Genomic DNA, 18,799 nt, shown 5'->3' with positions numbered 1-18,799 from the left:
ATTGTGGTTTTTTTATCACATAATGTCACATCGTGTCGTGACGTGACAGTAAGTGTACACATATATATGTCGTGTCGGGGCGCTCTATGACTTTTTTCGAGTCAGTGTAGCTAGTTGAAATTAAATAAATCATTGGCTGAACAGCACAAACAGAGGAATTGTCAGCTTTTAATTAACTGCACCCGCACCAGAACCGGTCGGTGAATTATTTTCCCTTTTGCTCGGTTGCGTGTTAAGCGACGAGAGTGAGTGAGAGAGAGACACGACTGAGTCCTCTCTTTCTTGCTGCTCAAAGAGCGAGAGTGAGATGCAAAGCGTGTGTGCGTGCGGCTGTTATATCCGTTTGCAAAAAAGAGAGGACTCGAGGACTAGAGGACTTGCATCTCAGAATACGTGATACACGTGTATAAGTTTGATTGTATTGATGAATTTATCCCCTATTTTCGACAAAATATATATGCTGTGCCGATGAGTGGTAAAAATAATCTCGGTTAATTTCAATCCTAGGATGTGTTGACAATGTACGATACGTTTCATTTGTTTTTATAAATTTTGTTTTTTTATACCAATTTTTGCCGCCCGCTAAATCTGTCACTCCAGATAATGCCTGGTTTGCCCCCACCCCTAAATCTGGGTCTGGATACTACAGAATGCGTCTCGAGTCGTAACGATTGATTGCAGTGGCACGACGAAGGGGTTTTATACATGCTACGTTGCGTTACTACGCGACGCGACAAATTATCTAGAACTGTCAGTTTGCTACTGGTCTTCTTTTGATAATGTTGTCAAGTAAAGAAAAAATGTCAATCACATATTGTTTACTGTTGAAGAGAAAAGAAGATACCGTAGATGATGGGTTCATCCTATAAATCAAAGACGCAAAAAAATCGGAGAATATAGTCTTATCTTAGTGTTCAAGTGCTTTCGTGTATTTTCTTTATAAACTTATCAAGAGTTAATTGAATACCACTCTTTTTCCTTTTCTTAATAAAGAGATATCATGCTGCGTCTTTTTCAATCGCCCTACGTACTTGAGATAGACGTTTTCCACTGGGGTCACATTATTTCGAGATAGCCAAAAATTTGTCAAAATGCATGAAGGCTTCATATTTTTGATTGTCAAAGTCTTTTCGATTTTATCAGCCTCTTCTTCCTCACTTTCACTGTGTATTTCATTTAACTCTTGTTGCTCAATTAAGTATTTATTTGACAGAGGTACTGAGTGAGATTCAATCAATCCAAGTTTAGTTAATTTATTAGGCTAACAATTTCATATGTGATAGTTTTCAGAGTTACTTCAGAATTTATAAAATCACTGATCATTTGTGGGCATAATTGTTTCCAGGAACCTTTCATTATTGCCTCTTTTATTTCAGCCCACGAGTCTCCAATATTGTTTATTGCATTCCATATATAGTTATTCCAAAAATATCTTAATATAGGCTCTATGGCGATCCCGAGACGACCGTCCGGGACGCAGCATACGCGAAAGTAAACTCCCGCTGAACCTTGCACCCGAACTAAGCGGCGTCGTACAATGACGCCGCATCCCCGCAGACGCAAGCAACGCGCGGAGTGGAGATACCTTAGCGCACCCGACCGGGAATATAAGGCGGGGCCAAAAGTGCACATTTATCACGTTATCTGGGCCTCACGCTCGATAAACAACTAACGTGGAAGCCCCACGTCGAAAGCGTCCGAAAAAAAGCCAGAGGAGGCATGGCGGCGCTGCGCCCGATCATGGGCAGCCGCAGCAAACTAAGCCTCAAAAACAAGGTACTCATTTACAAGACGATGATCCGTCCGATTATGACGTACGCCGCTCCGGTTTGGGGCTACGCGCGGTCGAACACGATGGCCAGGTTACAGATTGTCCAAAACAAGATCTTGAGGGAAGCACTGGACGCCCCGTGGTTCGTCAGAAACGCCGACATCCGCAAGGATACCGACGTCTGTCTGATCATGGAATTCGTCAAAGAACTCTCAGTCAGATTTCACCGAACACTACCTTCCGTACTGAACGAGACCATCGCAAATGCAGCGTTGAAGATCCCTTCGGAAACCCGCATCCTAGGGATATACTTAAATACGAGTCGCCGTGAACGATCGTAGAAACACCCGACACGACCTTATTATTTAATACATAATAATATAATACAGACTAAGCAGCAACTCACTTATTTATTAATTTTTTTTTGATTTCAGACAGCAAGAAAAAAAAACAACCAGTCCGATTGAGAGCGAAGCGCACAATAAGCACCGCCTCTCAAGAATATAGATACCAGCACATTTATCATTCGACTCTGGACACCCGACTCTACAGCAACTCAACTGGACTACAACTCGCCGCTCAGAACTCATCTTCGCTCAACTTTTGAACTCTGATTCTACACCTCGCCTCCTGTCTGAGCAACCATCTCCAGGACACGCGCTCGAGGATTAACATCGACGACTGTCGAAGGATCACCGTCAAAACGCGTCAAGAACTTTCTGGAAGATTTCGCAAGGGCCACTTTATACAGTTCGCTGTACAAACGTCCTGTCACAGATCGTCAACCGGACCCGCCGAAGACTACAAAATAGAAGCGTAACCACGACCGCTTCAGCTCACTTTCCCTATCAGTTATCTCGATGGCCTGATTCATTATTTTCCTTATTTAATATCGTTTATTTTTGTATTATCGACAAAAATCTTGTGCGAAATAGCGAATTGTACGAAAGTCGAAGGCCATCTGTATTTGTACTCATGACAAATATCTAATCGTTCACTATTGCAGCTTCCATTAGAGTAACACGCGCGCAACTGCCAATAAGCCGATGACTGTAGCCAGCAGAACTTGATTTTATGTGTCTATAACGTATCAATGCTTATTTACATTTTATGATATAGCTGCAAAAAAATTTTCATATAAGATGTTTGCACTTCAGTTGCAAACTAGTTGATAGATTAGATAAAAAGAAACCAGTACTGAATAATTATGTGTTATCATAATTTATGAAGATAAGTTTGACGGACAGATGCTGTTTGGTGGCAATTAATTACATGTTGTATTAATGATGATGCGAATGATCGGCGAACGAAGCGCAGCCGGCGTAGTTTTCCCGTCAAGATCAGTCAATGAATGTGTTACCCTACGCCACCGTCACGTCAGTGTTACTAGAGTGCTTCCTAGTTTTGGCTTTAGTAAATAAATAGACCCCCCCCTCACATAATAAATTAACAATATATTTTTTTACGTTACTAGCAAAAAATTAAGCACATTTTTCTGACATTAAATATTGCTTTTAAGCTTATGTATTTGTGTCCTTAAGTTACACCATTTAGAACTAATTATTATAAAATACAAATAATACGTTAACTTATTAATTTTTCCCGTCCGGATGTAATCAAGTCATGCTCGATTTTTTCAGTGTTACGAACTGCCATTCTGACGTCATATCCGAGTGCCGGCTTGACTGTCTGTCCTCCAGTTTTGACACGTGAGTTACTCGTGCGCATTACTTTTTGTTAATAGGTCATTTCCTATACTTTCGTCCAAAACTAAATTAAATCTAGTCGCTTACAAATAGCATTGCCAATATTAGCTCTTTAGTAAACTCGTGACGTTGTGGATATATTTATATTTTAAGGTTATGTATACTAATCGCAAATGTCGAACTAATAAATACAATTATTATCAACCGTGAATTACTATTTAAAATCGTTATCAGTTATTCATCTAAATTATCGATTCCTTGCTATAAATGTGAAAGCATGTTTAGATATAAATAAGCAGTTATTTTGTTTACAGATTCCTGATCATGACTGAAGAAGAAGTTGTAGCTGCCAACGGAAAGGAAAACAAGAATGAAGATTCTGAACCTACAGAATTGGAAAACTGTATTATTCGCCAAGTCGAATATTACTTTGGTAATGTGACTTTTCGAATGAATTAATTTTGGTGTTTTTACAACTTTGGATATATGTATGATTTATAATTTTAGGTGATATCAACTTGCCTAAAGACAAGTTCTTAAAAGAGCAGATCGAGTTAGACGAAGGCTGGATATCTTACACTACTTTGTTGAAATTCAAAAGGCTCTCCGCTCTATCTCCAGATAAAGATGTCATCTCAGCTGCTCTTAAGAAGTCGAAGAATCAACTGATGGAGGTTTGTGTGTAATGAGATAATTTATGTTGCAGTTATGACGTTAAATTTTTATTTAGATCAGCGAAGATGGTGAGAAACTTCGTCGTTCACCCTCGTTTCCGATTCCAGAGTTGAACGAAGAGAGGAGAAAGGAATTGATGGAGCGTACGATATACGCAAAGGGTCTCCCTAAAGAAGACACCACTCTTGACGAATGTCTGACGTTCTTCAAAACATTCAGTGAACCCGAAAACATTGTAATGAGGCGTTATCTGGATAAAGCCACAAAAAAGCATTGCTTCAAGGGGTCAGTTTTTGTTACGTTCAAAACTATAGAAGATGCGGAGAAGTTCCTGAAAGAATCTTCAGTCAAATTCAACGACGTCGAATTGCTAAGATTGTGGCAATCGAAATATTTGGAAGAAAAGAAGGTTGAAAATGAAGCCAGATATAATAAGGCAATCGAGAAGAAGATCGCCAAGCAGAAGAAAATTGTTAGTATATAATCGATTGATTAAGATTAATGATGAAATAGATTTATTTTATTATATTATTTGCAGGAAACTGAGATTCCACCGATTGTTTTACCAAGAGGCACCGTTTTGGTTATTAAAAATGTCCCTGATGGTATGCATCGTGATTCCATAAAAGAAGAACTTACAAAATTAGGTAAATATCTTATTATTCATGTGGTTCAGATTCTGATAAATGAAATGAATGTCTTCGGAACCAATTAACAAAATCAATCCAAACAAATCAGATCCTTCCCGCCAGGTCTAAAACGGTTAGGTATATAAATAAGCGAATAGATTGCAGGAAAACGACATGGAATATTTCATTAAATGACATGTATTTTTCTGGCTAACTTGAAAGAGGTCCCTGTTTTGATTCCACATCAAAATCAATAAAATCGTGCCATCAGTGGAAGCGCTCGGTTATCTAGCGTCCATAATTAAGCCTTTTTCTAGTAATATTACGAGAGAGAATCTAATGAAGCATATCTAAACCGAATTTTGACCAATAGGTGAGTACAAAAAACAATTATCATTTCTCAGAAGTCAAAAATCCTCACCAAAAGCAATAAAATCGTAACGAGCGTTCTTACTGCGACGGCGGCGACACGATTTTATTGCTTTTGATGTGAATTTTTGACTTCTGAGAAGTGATAATTGTTTTTGCGCCCTCTTATTGACCAAAATTCGGTTTGAATATACTTTGATTAGCCCTCTTATATCAGAAGTTCATAGTAATATCGGTAAGGATAGCTGTCTATGAAAAGCAATTAAACTGTCTATGAAAAGCAATTTGACATTTCGCAACTGTCAAATTGCCTTTCATAGACATTTTACAGCAGTATATACTTTCACTTAAGTCAAATTATATTTTCGCTAGTTAAAATATATATCTACTGGTGGAAATGTATTTGGACTTCACTAGTGAAAATATAACTTGACAAAAAATACCTATAAAATATAAAATGAAAATGATAAGTTTGTTATCGATAATATATTGTTATATTACAGAAGCTGAAGTGGCGTTTGTCAAAATCGAAGAAACCAAAGCTTGGGTGAGACTACAGAAAGAAGGATCAGCCAAAGTGGTATTCGAAAAGATCACTGACGGAAAAATAAAAATCAAAAATACCGAGCTCGAGTGTGAGTTACCCACCGAAGAGGCTGAGAATGAGTTCTTGGACAAGATGGCCGAAGAGCTCATGAACAATAAGAAGAATATGAAACGCAAACCAAACAAGTTCAACAACAGAAAACGAAGAGGCGGAAGAGACGACGGACCACATTCGAAGCGCAACAGATGATCTGATAATCGGTCAACGCTACTCTTTAAATATATTTTTTTACTACTGTAAGCGCTTTCATGTATTGTTGAATGTTAGTCGATATGACCATTTTTTGTATAATTAAAGTACCTTTATGATTGAAATTAATTTATTTTTAATACATTTCTGCTGCACTACCTAGTACACAAATAACATTTCCCAAATATATAACGTACATAAAAAATATCTTTCATATATTCATAAATATGTATAGAATATCTAATAAATAATCTATAAATAAAATTTATTCCATATATCAAATAACAAAAATACACAATTGATCATAAAAACGCGATTTTCCTTAGATTTATCATGCAGGAAGAGAATGATTGGAATGTGTGATTAAAGGAGTGTATCTTAAGTGCTACCAATACCTGTATGTTAGAATCTTGAAGAACAAATTATATTTCAACAAAATAAGTTCTACTGAAAATTACGAAGATTTAACATTTATTATTACTTTTAAAGTAAAATTTTTAAATAATTTAGTTAAATGAACTCTCGCGCGATTTTTGTGGAATAGTAGCACTTCGGTGATAAGAAAAAACATTTTTCTGAACAGTAGTGATGCAAATAAACAAGGTGCGCAGTTAAAATTACTTGATTATATAAGTGCGACTGGATAATATAATACTTTGTATATAAATAATTTACACTTTACATCACGATACATTGAAATTGCACTAATACATATACATAATCTACAATATATACAACCAAAATGTATAACACCAGTGGCGATTCACAAAAAATGGTGCTGCATAGTTATATTCTTTAAAACTTCAAACTGTTAGCATATCTTTAATACTAGATGAATATCATTAATATAAATATTTTTTAACCGAATAACAACCAGATATTTTAAAGAAAATTGTCATGCAGTATTCATTCATGCCACTGAATGTTATCAATATGAGTTTGAAAAGACGTTTGTTTTAATAGTCAGATCTACTTTGATAAGATTTTTGCTATCAAAAAGACTTTGAACTACCTAAAGCAAAATTCAATTATAGCCAATACAAAAAGTGGAGAGAATTCATTGACCACTCGGTAAAACTTTTGAAAGATTTGTCACAAATATTATTTTTCTTACACATTATATTGCATTAGAAATCACAAAAAAAAATGTATTTCAATAAATTACTTATCACCAAACAAGATTTCAGATCCGGGCGGAATATTTGTCGTATCTTGATAGAAATACTTAGAAAAGCTGAACATTCCCGAGCCATCGGCCGGATTTGAAGACATATACTTAATGTTATCGCTCGATCCGAAATTACTATTGACTTGTCCTACGATATGATGAGGACTGGACGTGACGCTCTGCGATTTTTGCAAATGCGGATGAGCCACATTCATCGCCGAATCACTGTTCAAGTTACTATCACAGATCGTCGGATTAGAATCGGCGCTGACGTGACTAATATTACTATTCTTTTCGACGACTGGTTCAGTCGGAGCTATGACATTATATGGATTTACTAAATAATCGCCGTATAAGGATTGAGGTTGAACCGTTTCACATTTTAATCTTGACTCCATATCGAACGCTGATTTTTCAATATTCTGATTCACTTTTACGACATTAGGCGAAACGAGAGTGATGTGAGATGGAGTCGCCGTTTGATTTATCATCGGATTGTTGAAGTACTTCGGTGGAAGAGGAGTCGGGCATAAGATCGGATACGGGGGCGGCATGTTTCCAGACGATGAGACTGGATGTGCTACTCCGATAGGCGTGGAGACCATCTGAAACAATAATTAATCAGCATTGTTTATATATATATATATACCAGTCACTGTGAAAGTGTAGCTCGGAAACTTTTTTAATAAGCATATAGATATTATTTATTTTATGATAGTCGTACCTGTCCCAAATGCGTGAAGAGTGGAGAATGAACTTGCGATCCCACAGCTGGCGGTTGTAATATTATAGAGCCTCGGCCGACGGTGTTATTTATGGCCGAGTTCAAGATTTGATTCTGAATGTTTAAGTTTGAATTCAACATACTTCCACTAGTCAGAGTCGGAGTGAACGTCGAGTTCTGAATCAAGCTTATATTGTTGTTCAATACTTTCGGCGTATCGACAGTTGGAATCTGTACGTTAACGGGTGATGTTTGATTCGGTAAAACTTTCGCCGGGAACTGAGAGACTGATGCTTGTGGAGAAGTCGTGCCAGCAGAGTGTTGTTGATGTCTCTCCTTATTTGCGTCTTGATGATACGATACAGGCTTTTCTATAAAATAAATAAGATTAAATCGAATGTCATAGCAAATAAATATATACAGACACTAACCGATCGGCTTAAAAAGTTCTTCTTTTAATTTCGGCAAAAATGTATTGATACGATTCCACGTAATACCCCAAAGCTCTGAATGACTATCGCCGTCATTGAATACCTATAAATAAACAATATATATTAAGCGAACTAGAACTAGTTTATTTTTTATTGATCCTATAACAATCACCTTAACAGAATCCATTACGAGCAGCATATTCTTTAGCGATTCTAACGTAGCTTCGTACAACAGATCTGTAGTGTGTGATCCAGTCATCAAAGACCGCATCAAATCCAAGAGACTCAGCCATAAATTAGAGAAAGAGGGTCGTCCCAAAAGCGGAGTAAGATGATGCAAGAATACCTATTAAAATATATATTGGATCAGATAATAGAATAAATTCAATAGATCGTCAATTTAGAAAGATATACAAACCTTGCACATGATCGTATTAGCCCTTAAACGTATATCGTCATGATGATTCGTCAGCCGAGAGAGCAGCGGGAAGAGAACGCAATGGAAACAAGCTTCCCATTCTTCGCCCGATAAAGTCTGTAGATCGTGGACTAATAAAGCGCGTTGCAAATAAGTTACGGCGCCGTTAGAAACCTATAAAAATATATATACATATGTATAAAAAATAAGATCAACAAAAATGTTTAATGAAGTACTTATTACCTGTTTCCTATTATCAGTGCACAATCTCGCGATGCCTTGCAGCAGAGGTTGCCAAGCTAGCGTCCATAGATTACACCATTCAACACCCGTATCTATAATTATATTAATAAATTAAAAACGGGATATTACTCAGCCGAAGCGAGATTCTGCAAACCTACAACTAAACAAACATACTGTCTAGTGTCGATAGTTTCATACCTCGAAATGATATAAGTAAATAAACGTTATTATGGTTTAAAATAAACGTTTTAAAAAGTTGTTCCTTTACCAATCTTAGAAGAGTTCATTTAACTCAATTGACAAAATAATGGATGAATAAGTACTCGAGTTATCAAATTCAATGTTCAAATATATTATGCTGCTAAGGAATCAATAAGATTACAGAACTCTAAATAACGAAGACAATTTAAACGAGAAATTATTAAAATACTTTGTTCTATTAAATAAATTGTTTGTGCATTACAATAATAAGAAATGAGCATTAAATAAATGCATAGATTGAGCAACATTTTATTTGTAGTGTGCATTAAAATATATAAACTGAGCATTAGCGTTTTGTTAGTGTACCAAAGTTAAGCAGCATTGGGCGTGGTCAGTACTAGAAAGGGTAACTGCCTATAATTTCTTTAGTAGTTTAGTATTGTTTGAAATAATGTTTAATTTGAGTTTATTATAATAAAATAAAGTGTAAATTAAATGAGCAATATATAAAATAAAATGTGCATTTATTGTAAGCATTTTATAAAATGTAGTGAGTTTTTTACTGTCGACCTCTGGATTTGTGCTTCGGTCAAGTTAATTGCTTATGATAATACATATTTACAGAAAAATTACATAATGAAATTGTAGTGGAAATTGCAATGGCGTTGACACGATTTTATTACTTTTGACGTGAATTTTTGACTTCTGAGAAGTGATAATTGTTTTAGCGCCCTCATATTGACCAAAATTCGGTTTTAATACACTTTAACCAATATTCAGAAGTCCATAGTAATATCAGTAAGGATAGCTATCATATTTTTTAAATATAGTGTAATGTTGAAGTGCTGAAAACCCACAGATCAATATTCTTCCGCTTATTTTTCAACAAGAGATAAGTTGTATAATTCGTATTTTAGAATTGACCTAATGAAAGTTTCAAAACTATAATTAGTTTTAAAATTTTCACTAGGTTAGGTTTAGGTTTGAACAGCAAAATTTCGCAACTGTCAAATTGAATGTAATAGACATTTTAGAGCAGCATATAATTTCACTAGCGCCTATCAGTTAAATTATATTTTTGCTAGTATAAATATACATCTACTTATGAAAATGTATTTAGATTTCACTAGTAAAATTATAACTTCACTGAAAAATACACATTCACTGTAACATTTATATTATACATTGCATGTAAATAAATAATGCTTAGTATGTAAATGTATATATAACTACGTATGAAAAACTTGAAATTATATAATTTTACTAGCACCTGCCAGATAAATTATATTTTAACTGGTAAAGATGTAAATCTACTGGTGGAAATGTATTGCGATATAATTTTACTAAAATGACATGTTTTAAAAAATATTTTTGGGATAGATTGAAGACTATTTTTAGATTTTCTTTGAATGATAATCCGAGAATTTCTGTACCAGGGACGTCATTTTCAGGGGGGGGGGGAGGCAAAATAAAAATGCATTATAGAATATTGACGAATCTCTGCTGCGTCATTGAGTGCTTATTATTGTTTTATTCAATTCGTAATATTAGCACAGAAGAATACTTAAAATCCTAACCCAGTATTTATTATATTTATATGTAATAGATATTTAAATTATTTGAAGCAATGTGTACTAGTTACATATCAGAGGAGGAAAAGTTAAATTTGGTCATTTGCTACACTAACAAAACGCTAATGCGCAGTTTATATATTTTAATGCACACTACAAATAAAATGTTGCTGAATCTATGCATTAATTTAATGCTCATTTCTTATCATTGTAATGAACAAATAATTTGTTTTACGAAATAAAGTATTTATTCAAATGCATGCACCTCTATATAACCTACTTGTTTGAGTACCAGACTCTGATGTACTAGTTGCGTTTCCAAAGTTTGCTTCTTCGCGCCACCATTTAAATATTTGAGCTGTTCTACTGTGCAGCGTATGCATCAAATCCAATAACTACAATAAAATACCAAATAAAATAGCTATTTTTTATAAAGTAACACTTAACGTAAAAGTCATTCATACTTGAATACTAATTAACTGATATCCTTCAGGAGCGTTTGCATCAGCTCTTGCATCGTTGATCGAATTATCCTTGTTATTCTTCTGAGCGCGCTTCAAATTTCCTAACTGCCTCTTTCTCTTATTCTCTTTATTATACATAGGATGAGATTCAGCAGTGATCTTACTCTGATTAGCTAAAATATAAGTGTATATATAAAAAAAACATATTTTTACTCAATTATAAATACACAAACGATACTTACTTCCATGTAAACTGGCTTCTACAAAAGTTCTTATACAATTGACGCAGGATTCGAAGTTATACGGAGTTATATGAGCCACATCTCTGACTATAAAAGCGAGGCACTCCCAACATTTCAAGAGAGCGTGCGGGTCGTGCGGTCTTAAAGCGCACGGATGTACCAGCGGATTAGTGGAATTTTCAGGTACTCCGGTTTGACCCTCAGCGTCCTTTCCAACCTGTTGAATTAAATTATGGATGAAACTTTTACATTAATATAAATCATCGAATCCGTACCAAAATCCATCCTTGAGACGGCGGCGAATGAGATAATTCACCCTCTGATGTATATCCTCGATCTGTACTGACCGATTCGTCTTCCGAGCTGACGGCGCCGTCCGATTTGATTCCTATACTCTCATCTTGCGTCAAATGCATCGCGCCGGCACCCGTCGTCTCCAACAAAGTAAACACCAAAGCCCAATCGTCTGCGCTGTGAATGTTCTGCGCGGAAGTCTTCACCAATTCGAATAATCCTATAGCGATCTATAAACAATATACCATCAAAATCCATACCGATAAGATATTTATTCGTTCATAATCATACTTGACTAGCAATGTGATGATACACCGGATAGCTCAACTCCAAGAAGTTCTTGAGTGATCTCAGAACCATGCTGGCGCATTCCTCGTTCCGCATCAAGTTTATCGCGAGACGTAGTAAACCAGTTGAAGACCTTTCCAATAAACTGAACGAAGGATTGTTATCGAAATTAAATGAAATCCTTTCCATATTATTCGATGATAATTTATCGACAATCGTAAAATGAGTAGATTCGGCAGTGAGCATCATCAGTTCGATCACATGAGACTCAGTCGCCTCCCATACATGAGAGACTCTGTCCCTATTTTGAATGACTATCTTAATGAGGAGCTCCAAATAAAATATAGTCGGATCGTCGTAAATCATTTTAGTTTGAATTTGATTCTCCGGCGGTTTACCAGCATTGATGATATATTTCACAAGTTCCTGAACAATTAAATTTAAATAAAATATTAAACATTTTATCAGATTTATCAGATAAATACTTACTTGTAAACTATCCAACTGCAAGAATTTAGAATCCGTCAACAGCAATGTATCAATGTTACATTGAGAAACACACTCATTAGCCACTTCTATTAATTCTGCTTCTTCCGGATTTGGATTTCTCAATGCGTTGTTCTCGGAAGATAGAGCAATGTAAGAATAAAGACTTGAAAGCAATCCAGGTTCGTGAGTTTTCGTTTGCTGAGATGGTTCGTTGATCAGAGACATTTTACCGGACGGTGAGCAAAAATCATCAGCTTCGGTGAGTGACTATAAAAAAATAAAAATGTAATATACACATTAAGATATGAACATATTCAATGAAACGTACCTTAGATAGTAGATGACCTTTGAACAATGCCAATAAAACTTCCAAAATATGCTTCCAACCTTCTCGGATGGAATCGGCGTGTCTATGAGAGATTGCGAACACTTTCTTCAAAGCCAGTTGCATTTTAACAGTCTGACCGAGTGCCGTCCCGATCTGAATGTAATGCACATGCTCGGGAAGATTGAGCAAACCAGAAAATTTACATAGACTCAGGATTAAAGTATCAAGCTCGTTTGTGAGCGAATGGCATCCAACGATCACGGCGCATTTATCAAAGCCTTCTAATGCTTGAGTATATAGATCGGGATCTTGCGACTTTTCGAATATGGACGATAAGGCAGCGACTAGCGGTCCCCAAGTGACCATGAACAGTTCCAAATCGTAAATTCCACTAGGACAATGCAGATAAACGCCTTCTTTGGTGACACCCCGTCTCAATAAGACTTTCCATAGATAATTTTCTTTGACAATCCCCTTGCGTTCAGCTGGCATTACAATCTCTTCATTTCTATCAAACAATATATATTAAATTATGCAGTTTATTATATATAGCATTACGTTATGAAGGCTTAAGAATTACTTTATCGAACTGAAGACGGCTTCGAGCATCTTTTGATCAAAGTCGCTATTTCCGTTACATCCTCTGAGGTTCTTGACAAAGTCTTCCATCGTCATGGGTATATTTAACTTTTTGGCGTTATCGTTGTGCTGATCCATGTTCAACATTATCACAGCATAGGCAAGACGGAAAGCGGCATCGGTGTTTGCGAATGGATGACCATTACAGTTCTAAAATTTATATTTAAGCATATTAACATCATCAATTTTGCAATGAATTTTTCATTAATTTAGAGCTAAATTTAGTTACAACACTTTCACTGTTTTTAGATGTGTTAAATAAATATTTTTTATGAGACGAAGCACTGTATTTGTGGACAATGATTATACGGTTCGGTGACGATTGATCCCCCAGAGTTGCTTTAAGTATTTATATTCGTAAATACCAGCATCCATGAAGGTTATAAATATATATCATATTTAAATAGCTATAATTATAAGTTGAATGTCTAAAGAGGATGCATCAAAAATATCAGAAGGGCAGTGAAAAAATTAGGAGAAAAAGTAGGAAATTTAATAAAACCAAGAATAAAAATGATTGTAATTTCAGAATAACTAAAAATTGATCAATTAAAAAAGTGTATAATGAAACAAAACTATAGTGAAGTTTCTTTTAGCGTATGCTGCAGTCTCTCCTATAGCGTACTTTTTCCCCCGTATAGCGTACTTTTTCTTACTGTTTGTCCTTTGACTTCCCTAGACAGGCGAAATGCTGCCACGTTTCGCCTGTCACAGAATACGATTTTACAGAATAAGTATAGATTTTTATTAATATCTTAAAATAAAACATACTTCGGAAAAAGTTTGATTATTTATATTTATTCATTGTTATTTTTATTATTATTCATTGTATTATTCATTATTTATTGTATTATTCATTATTCATTGTTTTTTTTTTTAAACGCTTACGCGTTTAAAAAAAATAACTCAAAAAACTGTTGCACTGTCGAGCGCATGTCACAATAAGAACATAGGGCACGTGCTCATGTTTAGAAACTAAATACAGTCATTTAATACATAAAAATGGGAAAATAGCTTTATTTGCTGATTTCGTTAAATTCACAAAATACAGTTGAAAGAACCTAACCTCAAATTTTGTATGGGTGCCTAGTCCCCTATAACGAAGTCCCAATCTACAACTGTACATGCATAGACGAAACAAGTTATTTGGAAGTAAAATATATGAAAACAACTAATTTAATAAGTAAGATACAATTGTAGTAGACATTACGTTTAAAAACATAATGGATGTAGGAAAATGAAATATTGAATGGGATAAGTGTAAAGGATACGAAGATATATTTATATACCATTGTGATAACTGCTATGAATATAATCATAAAGCTAGTGAATGTAAAAACAAAAAAAATGTATAAAATGTGGATCAGAAGAGCATTTAGTAGAACAATGCAATAAAAAAGATAATATAGAAAGCCTTCAATACTTACACTCCAATGTTCTGCAAAGTGTTCCATAACCAAAAATATAAGAGGTGCTTCACCAGGCAATCGAAATGTCTCCAAATACAACCTCAACGCCTGATCTATTCTCAATCCTGCCATATCAAAGCTTGAGACGTAGGTTGCTAATATACGCGATTCCACATTTTTTTTCTTTGAAATATATTCACCTACAATACATCACAATTAGCATGAATTCAAATTTTTTTTATAAGCAACGTAATAAAAATACAAACCTATCTGTTTTTTATCTAAACCCGGATTATGTTTTAAAAAGTTAGCTATCTCGAGAGGATCCAAAGGCACCGATAGTATACCGTGCTCTTGAAGATATTCAATCCCCTTTTCAGGTTTCTGATTGAATAACTCAGTTCCGGTAGCTATCCACTATAAAGAAAATCAATTAAACAACTTCTTTAAAAAATTGCATTCAAACAAGACGATATACGTACCCTTTTCCTATTTTTAATATTTGTCAATTCTTGCCGACTAGGAAGATCGGTCGAAACCTTATGTCTTCCGAGCATTCCTTGCATCAAAAAGTGACTAATATCATGAATTATAGTGCCATCTAAACTCTCCTCGCAATCTTCCATGTCAATAGAGATATATTTTTCTTGATCGTCTTTCAATTCTTTAACTTCGCCTTCGTTTGTAATCTCGTTACTCTTCATCTGCTGAGAGTTGTTCTCGATGAATTCGATCACACTAAACAGCGCATCCAAAGCCAAAGCGTGATAATTAACAATACCCGAAGCCACTATACTCTTCGATAATAATTTCGTGATGTCTTCGAACAAATTTGAACTGTACACGTCGCAATCGTAATTCAAATACAATTCGGTACACAATCCGGGAATTCTCCACATTTGCCCGATACTCTCGATCGCCAAGTGCGTTATCTCCTTGGATTCGTACGAGTTCTTTGCATTGTCTGACATAATTATCTCAACCAATTTAGTGAAGAATGACTCCATTTGGAACTTCAAATGAGTTCTCAAGCATTCAAATAAAAGAAACGATACTTGAAGATCTAATGCGAAGATTGAAACTCGTTCCGAGTCCAACAACTGTAATTTTAAAAAATATCAATGATAAAATAAATATTTTTAAGTAAATGATAAACTTACACTGATTAGATTTCTGCTCAGTGGATCTTTGATGAGTTGTAGAATGGCAGGATGTTGAGCAAAATGATCACCGGTCACTTCCAAAGCTGTCTCCAACAAACTCAAGCCTAAATAGACCATTGAAGAGCTGTTTTGGGCGTCCATCGGATTACACAATGATATTAAAAACCTAAAATACACAGGTTAATATTAAATTATAAAACAACTCTTATTAAAGTATAAAAATCTGTAGTACCTAAATAATTCCTTTACACAAGACACTCCATAAGGTTGCAGTGTCGTCTGTTCGTCATACGGTACAAACCGTACTCCTCTCGGATTTATATAATCTTCCTCGTTCTCCTTCATCTTCTCTTCGTATTTAATTGCACAGACCGTTTCCGTATCCTCTTTTTTGGTATCTTCGCTTTGACTTTCGCCTTCTTTATCTTCTTCCGGTTTAACTTCTACACTTGTATTATCATCGATTGCATCAGGTTCTCCTTTAACAGTTTCGCTATGAGTTTCACTCACTTCCGATTGAATCACACATTTCTCTACCAGTTGAGTAATAAAAATGTTGTCATTAGAAGCTAAATCCATCGATGAATGTCTTCCGTGCTTTTTGGATGGACTTGTAATTAAAGCTTGCTTCAATTGATCGTCGTCACTTTCACCGTCTACCGTTTGTACTAAATTCATAGTAGAATTTTCATCCACAGTCGCTAAAGTATCGAGATGAATCGACAAAGATTCTGTAAAAATATACAGTAATTATAAAAACACATTATTAATCAAATAGAATCGAATCAATAACGAACTACCTTCAGATTTTACTGAATCGTTTCTAGTAGAAGGAATTCTAACACTACAATCGCTCATGTTTGATTTTTTATTGGCGCCGAATGTTTCCAGTTCTTTCACGGATTCAATATCTAAGTTCATCGATGCTGAGAATTGTGGTAGTCTTAGAAAAACGTGTTGTATCATATCACGCAGGCAGTGATCTGCGTTTCGTCTCAATAGTTCTGTATAAATAATGTATTATGCAAGTATTTAGATTAGTTACAATTGTAAGTTGTTTTTGGTGAATTAATAAATACTAACCAGTTAATCTAGTTTCAAAGCAAATTCTAAAACAACTTAACATAATTTCGCATACAGAATCACCGGTCAACATGGCACCTTCCGGACTTAACATCAAAGTCCTCAAAACCTAAAAATAATGTGACAATTAAACAAATGTGCATTACTTTACTTAAAAAGTATTGGTCAAAATGAATTCAAACCGAATTTTGGTCCATAGGAGGGTTCAAAAACAATTATCATTTCTCAGAAGTCGAAAATTCCGTCAAAAGCAATAAAATCGTGTCGGCGCCGTCACAGTGGGAATGCTCGTTACCGAGCGTTCTCACTGCGACGGCGCCGACACGATTTTATTGCTTTTGACGTGCATTCTTGACTTCCGAGAAGGGATAATTGTTTTTGGCGCCTTCCTATTTGTCAAAATTCCGTTTAAATAGGCTTCACTCGATTCTTAATATGAATGCTAGATAACCGAGTGTTTCCACTGCAATGGCACGATTTTATTGCTTTTGACATGGATTCTAAATAGGGACTACATTGAATTTGACTAGAAAAATACATGTCATTTAATAAAATATTACGAATCTTAACGAAATATTTAAAAAATTATCACTGACAAGCCAAATTTTGCCCCCATAGAAAAAGCTGAAATGACATCCCTGGATTTGAAACAATAATATTTATCTCATGCATCGAATAGTGTTATTATACTTATATCCTTTTGTCGTAATAAACAATGAGAGAAGCGACAACAATGGTTTGGTTTATAAAAGTCACACGGAAGACATATGCTTACTTTATTAAAAATTGTAGCTCTAAATAAAGCTTCTCTTGCCAATAAGGCTATATTGACAATAATGCAACCATTGATCATCAATCAGCAGTATTTATGTTAACTGATTTTATTAAATATTTGTACACAAAACGACAGAGCTTATTTTGATTAAATATATTTTGTTTTGTTAAAAATATAGCATTTTAATTAGGTAAATTGATATGCTATAACCTTTTACATCTTTTGTTTATCTTATTAATATTGATTAATGCACAGTATACAAACCTGTAAAATTTTCATCAAAACGACTCCATCTGAAGAATGATCGGTTCCAACAAATCTGGCATGAGTGACGGCATCGGCTATATTCTCAACTGTAGCCGGTACTGATGGATGAGTTGGATCTAAAAACATTGAACATTATTAAAAAATAATTGCACCAAAAAATACAATATGTCAAATGTGTATGCACTGACCCATAAGTCCGTAGCTGAGAAACTTGTGAATGGCCGAGAGGGCGAGCCCGGTGACATGCGCTCCTGTTCTCTCGGAGCGCACCACGGCAAGGAAAGGGCCGAAGTAGTCCTGGGGGGCGAGAGCCCGGAGTGACGTAGCCCTTCGAAGGGCAGTACGCAACGCCAGACATGCTCGACGCAAGCTCAGCTCCTCGGGGCTGAGGGCACCCGCGCCTGCGCCTCGTCGCAGCGCTCCGGCTACCAGAGCCGCTTCGGCTTGAACGGCCAGCAGCCCCTGAGCCGCCAACATCTCGCCGGCCACAAACCTGCTCCACGTCTCCGCGACAGCTGACCGATTTTAGTTTTACAATCCTAACGCGATCGATTGTGACCATGACCCAATGACATTCGATAGCACTTTTTCCAATTCGCCATTTTTATTTTAATTAATTTAATAAATTTAAATCGTCATAAATTTAATTACAAATA

The 18,799-nt window shown here is 35.5% G+C and overlaps 2 protein-coding genes across 8 annotated transcripts; one reads left to right on the top strand and one right to left on the bottom strand.

Annotated features, from left to right (window-relative positions):
- The first annotated feature begins 472 nt into the window (after positions 1-472).
- Positions 473-6,071, top strand: LOC148229242 (la protein homolog). 4 transcript variants are annotated; one of them, XM_088198808.1, is made up of 7 exons: positions 473-750; positions 831-918; positions 3,712-3,910; positions 3,985-4,151; positions 4,208-4,624; positions 4,691-4,799; positions 5,654-6,071. In XM_088198808.1, exons 3-7 carry the CDS (start codon positions 3,802-3,804, stop codon positions 5,944-5,946), a joined length of 1,095 nt encoding a protein of 364 aa, XP_088054934.1. In that variant the 5' UTR covers positions 473-750; positions 831-918; positions 3,712-3,801; the 3' UTR covers positions 5,947-6,071. The 4 variants fall into 4 exon arrangements, with proteins under 4 accessions (XP_088054934.1, XP_088054933.1, XP_088054931.1 ...); XM_088198807.1 differs by having other exon boundaries at positions 639-918; XM_088198805.1 differs by lacking the exons at positions 473-750; positions 831-918 and adding an exon at positions 3,443-3,480 and having other exon boundaries at positions 3,792-3,910.
- Positions 6,059-18,678, bottom strand: garz (Sec7 domain-containing protein garz). Of its 4 annotated transcripts, none has more exons than XM_088198800.1 (23): positions 18,332-18,678; positions 18,141-18,259; positions 17,102-17,210; positions 16,819-17,022; positions 16,251-16,749; positions 16,016-16,184; positions 15,338-15,955; positions 15,122-15,272; positions 14,874-15,055; positions 13,388-13,596; positions 12,808-13,315; positions 12,480-12,746; positions 11,994-12,416; positions 11,684-11,932; positions 11,409-11,625; positions 11,167-11,339; positions 10,968-11,097; positions 8,931-9,022; positions 8,688-8,861; positions 8,442-8,615; positions 8,270-8,372; positions 7,839-8,209; positions 6,059-7,719 (listed from the first exon to the last, which is right to left on the bottom strand). In XM_088198800.1, the coding sequence occupies exons 1-23, from the start codon at positions 18,618-18,620 to the stop codon at positions 7,108-7,110; spliced, it is 6,042 nt and encodes a 2,013-aa protein (XP_088054926.1). In that variant the 5' UTR covers positions 18,621-18,678; the 3' UTR covers positions 6,059-7,107. The 4 variants fall into 4 exon arrangements, with proteins under 4 accessions (XP_088054926.1, XP_088054927.1, XP_088054928.1 ...); XM_088198801.1 differs by having other exon boundaries at positions 10,983-11,097; XM_088198802.1 differs by having other exon boundaries at positions 11,756-11,932.
- Positions 18,679-18,799: the final 121 nt, after the last annotated feature.

This window comes from Plectrocnemia conspersa, unplaced genomic scaffold, assembly GCF_051122295.1.
Source record: "Plectrocnemia conspersa isolate PC_06_02 unplaced genomic scaffold, ASM5112229v1 ptg000011l, whole genome shotgun sequence".
Taxonomy (NCBI): domain Eukaryota; kingdom Metazoa; phylum Arthropoda; class Insecta; order Trichoptera; family Polycentropodidae; genus Plectrocnemia; species Plectrocnemia conspersa.
This window is presented reverse-complemented; position numbering and strand designations above follow the sequence as displayed.

What these genes read in the sequence shown, in the direction of transcription:
- LOC148229242 (XM_088198808.1), top strand. Translation starts at nt 3,802, where the DNA reads ATGACTGAAGAAGAAGTTGTAGCTGCCAACGGAAAGGAAAACAAGAAT. An exon ending in CCAAGTCGAATATTACTTTG is followed by an intron (nt 3,911 to 3,984) that starts GTAATGTGACTT and finishes TTATAATTTTAG; the next exon opens with GTGATATCAACTTGCCTAAA. An exon ending in CGAAGAATCAACTGATGGAG is followed by an intron (nt 4,152 to 4,207) that starts GTTTGTGTGTAA and finishes ATTTTTATTTAG; the next exon opens with ATCAGCGAAGATGGTGAGAA.
- garz (XM_088198800.1), bottom strand. Translation starts at nt 18,620, where the DNA reads ATGTTGGCGGCTCAGGGGCTGCTGGCCGTTCAAGCCGAAGCGGCTCTG. An exon ending in CTAATACGATCATGTGCAAG is followed by an intron (nt 8,616 to 8,687) that starts GTTTGTATATCT and finishes ATATTTTAATAG; the next exon opens with GTATTCTTGCATCATCTTAC. An exon ending in TCGTAATGGATTCTGTTAAG is followed by an intron (nt 8,373 to 8,441) that starts GTGATTGTTATA and finishes GTTTATTTATAG; the next exon opens with GTATTCAATGACGGCGATAG.